This window comes from Triticum urartu, chromosome 5A (genome assembly GCF_056163025.1).
Source record: "Triticum urartu cultivar PI428250 chromosome 5A, HENAU_Tu73, whole genome shotgun sequence".
In the NCBI taxonomy this organism is placed as follows: Eukaryota; Viridiplantae; Streptophyta; class Magnoliopsida; order Poales; family Poaceae; genus Triticum; species Triticum urartu.
The window spans coordinates 344,309,019-344,312,744 of NC_141877.1; the positions used below are offsets into that span (position 1 = coordinate 344,309,019).

Here is a 3,726-nt window from a genome sequence, read left to right on the forward strand (position 1 = left end):
GAAGACGGGGAGAAGAAGGGATCCGAATGGAGGGGGTATAAATAGGCATAAGTGGAGCTAGGAGAGTCCAAAATAGGTGCGGTTTTCGCCCACGCGATCGTGATCGAACGCTCTAGGACATGGAGCAGAGTTTGGTGGGTTTTGGGCCAAATTTGGGGGGTGTTGGGCAGCAACACACACGATGCCTTTTCGGTCCCTCGGTTAACCGTTGGAGCATCAAACGAAGTCCAAATGACACGAAACTTGACAGGCGGTCTACCGGTAGTAAACCAAGGCCGCATGGCAAGTCTCGGTCCAATCCGGAAATGTTTAATCCCCACACACGAAAGAAAGCTAGAAATGACCACCGGAGGAGAATGAAGCGCCGGAATGCAAAACGGACAACGGAGAAAATGCTCAAATGCATGAGATGAACATGTATGCAAATGCAATGCACGAGATGACATGATATGCGATGCACGAAAAACGAAAACAACACATGGAGACGAAGACCCGAACCCGAGAAATAATATAAGTTAACGCCGGAGACGGCAAGAGTTGGATACAAATATGGAAAATATATCTGGGGCGTTACACTCCGCCTCCCTCCGGCCGCGCACCTCCCTGCCCAAGGTCCTCCTCGAGCTACCTCATCGCCCGAGGCAGTGCCTCCTCGCGTCCCGTCGCACAACGCACACACACAGGAGAGTAGCTCCTCGCCCGCGACCCCTCCGGTCGCCGCGCTGCCATTTTCCGCGTCCTCCTTGCACGCGAAGCCCTCGGTTCTCTCGGTCACACCCGACCACATGTTCGCCGCTGCAACTCCCGGCTTCGGTCGGCCCTACTCCTTCTAGACTACGCCCGTCGCCCGCCATGGCCTGCGAGGCCATCAGCATCGCCGCACCCCTGCTGCCTCCCTCCCTTGGTGACCTCGACCTCGGGCCTGTTTCGCCTTGCCGTCGTGCACCTTGTCTCCTCTGCGTCCATGGTGCCTCTCATGCTCCCCTGCACCACGAACCCCGAGCTCTGTCATTTCTGCTTCGCTCTGCTGCTACCGCCCCCATCTCCGGCCCCGTTCTCCTGCAACGCCCTGCCTCCTGATGCTCTGCACCAGCACCAAGTCGTGGCCGATTTTGTTGTTTCATTGTTGGGCATGAGCAGCTATGGCTCGACATCTTCTATCGCTGCTCTCCCGCTGCCCACCAGAGGCCCTTATGTCTTGTTTCGTTTTGGATGGGCAAGAATGTCGCCAAGACCCGTACGTGGACCGTCAAGCATCGTCTACGGGATTTTTTGCCAAGTACCCCACCGGCAAGACCGACGCCCGAACAAGCACACTGGCTCTGTGGGTTTTGACAAGTCCTTCGATGACCGACACTTAGTACCACTACGTTTACCATGTACATCTACGCCAAGCCAGACCGACAAGTACCCCAACAATGTGTGTACCTCTACCGTCGACCCCGTGGACGTCAAGTTCCTTGCTGTGACCCCGGTCATCTACGGAGTGGGTACGCCTACGAAACGTGAACCACTACTTCCACTACCGTCGCCGTGTACCACTACTTCCTCTATGACCGTCCCGAGAACGTCTACTTCCTCTACTTCGCACTGACTCGATCTGTTACGGAAGTGCACGCTTCGAAGGTACAACCCCGAGACGACCGCCCGTGAATAAATGCATGTGTGACGTATGAGATGCTCGTGTTTGCACCGTGTCCGAGTTTTCATTGCACGTCCCTCGTTGTTTGTCATGCCGTCGACCCATGGGAACCCGGTAACCGGGATCACCCCACCATCTTTTGCATCTTCCGTACATCCACACTTTCTTTTCACCGACATCTCGACGAGTTGTCGGATCATCGGAATGTTGCCGTGGCATCATTTCCGTTGTAGTTGCCGTGGCACCCCTTTCGTTCTGTCATGGTGACCAAATGCTTCATAACATGCTCATGTCAACATTTTCATAAATTGCATAAAACTTGTATGTGTCATCTGCATCATGATAACATCATTTAAAAAGCTTAAAATTGTTGTTTGCATTAATTTGCTAAATATGCATATGGGGGTTTTCGGAATTGTTGTTTGTTATTTTCGGCCTCATTTAAACTTGCCTAAATAGTTAGTTCACTTACGCTTCACCTCTTGCCATGTTAACCAACATCTAATCTTGTCATATACATAAACAAGAGTGAACTAAATAATTGAATGTGGTGTTTCCTCAATATGCAACTCGTTGCATATTGAGCTCCACTTAATTTGTAGTATTGTTTGTTGCACTTTGCCATGCCATGACTCATTAAAATGGACATGCATCATACTTGGTTGTGCATCATGTCATGTTTATGCTTGTGTGTTTACCATGTTGTTTACTTCTTTCCGGTGTTGATTCTTCTCGATAGTTCCGGTAACATTGCGATTGTGAGGATCCGTTTGACTACGTTGGTTCGTCTACTTCATGGACTCAATCTTCTTCCTAGCGGGATTTCAGGAAAGATAATTGTCACCTTGGATCTGACTACTATCTTTGCTATGCTACTTGTCTCGGTGCTATCGCCATGTCGCGCTACCTACCACTTGTTTATCCAGCCTCCCAAATTGCCATGATAGCCTCTAACCTTTTCCACCATCCTAGCAAACCGTTGTTTGGCTATGTTACCGCTTTGCTCAGCCCCTCTTATAGCATTTCTAGTTGCAGGTTGTTCCATGTTGGGACATGGATATCATGGGATATCACAATATCTCTTATTTAATTAATGCATCTATATACTTGGTAAAGGGTGGAAGGCTTGGCCTTTTGCCTGGTATTTTGTTCCACTCTTGCCGCCCTAGTTTCCGTCATACCGGTGTTATGTTCCTTGATTTTGCGTCCCCAACACGATGAGGGTTTATGGGCCCCTCTTGATAGTTCGGTTTGCATAAAACTCTTCCAGCAAGGCCCAACATTGGTTTTACCATTTGCCTAATAACAACTAAAACTTGCATAGGGACCGACTAGAACCCGAGGACTTAATTAATCAACCCCCTGGGCTAGTGCTCCTCGTGAGTGTTGGTCCAAACTAGAGCCCCTTGCAGCGCCACCATGGGCAAACTCGAGGACTGGTTTTAGTTGTACGGACTGCTCATCCAGTCGTGGCCTGAGAGGAGATACACGCGGCTACTATTAGGGTGTCGGCACGCCGGGAGGTCTTGTTGGTTTTGTTTTACCATGGTCGAAATGTCTTGTGCACCAGGATTCCGAGTCTGATCGGAGGGTCCCGAGATGGAGGATTGTCTCCGTGGATCGTGAGCTTGTCATGGGCTAAGTTGGGACACCCCTGCAGGGTTTAAACTTTCGAGAGCCGTGCCCGCGGTTATGTGGCAGATGGGAGTTTTTAATATCCGGTTGTAGAGAACTTGACACCAGATTCGGATTAAAATACACCAACCGTGTGTGTAACTATGACTGTCTCTTTTCAGGTGAGTTCGAGAAGAGAACACGGTTGGGTTATGTTTGAACGTAAGTAGTTTAGGATCACTTCTTGATCATTACTTGTTTGCGACCATTTGCATAGCTTCTCATCTTACTCTTGTACTCGTGAGTTAGCCACCATACATTGCTTAGCTGCTGCTGCAACCTCACCACTTATCCATTCCATACCCATTAAGCTTTGCTAGTCTTGATACCCATGGTAATGGGATTGCTGAGTCCTCGTGGCTCACAGATTACTACAACAACAGTTGCAGGTACAGGTAATGCGATGGTCT

At 49.7% G+C, this 3,726-nt stretch overlaps 1 protein-coding gene across 1 annotated transcript; it reads left to right on the forward strand.

Moving 5' to 3' along the window:
* Nucleotides 1-964: 964 nt before the first annotated feature.
* On the forward strand, nucleotides 965-1,594 carry LOC147971335 (uncharacterized). The gene has a single exon (XM_087523923.1). It carries the CDS (start codon nucleotides 965-967, stop codon nucleotides 1,592-1,594), a length of 630 nt encoding a protein of 209 aa, XP_087380049.1.
* Nucleotides 1,595-3,726: the final 2,132 nt, after the last annotated feature.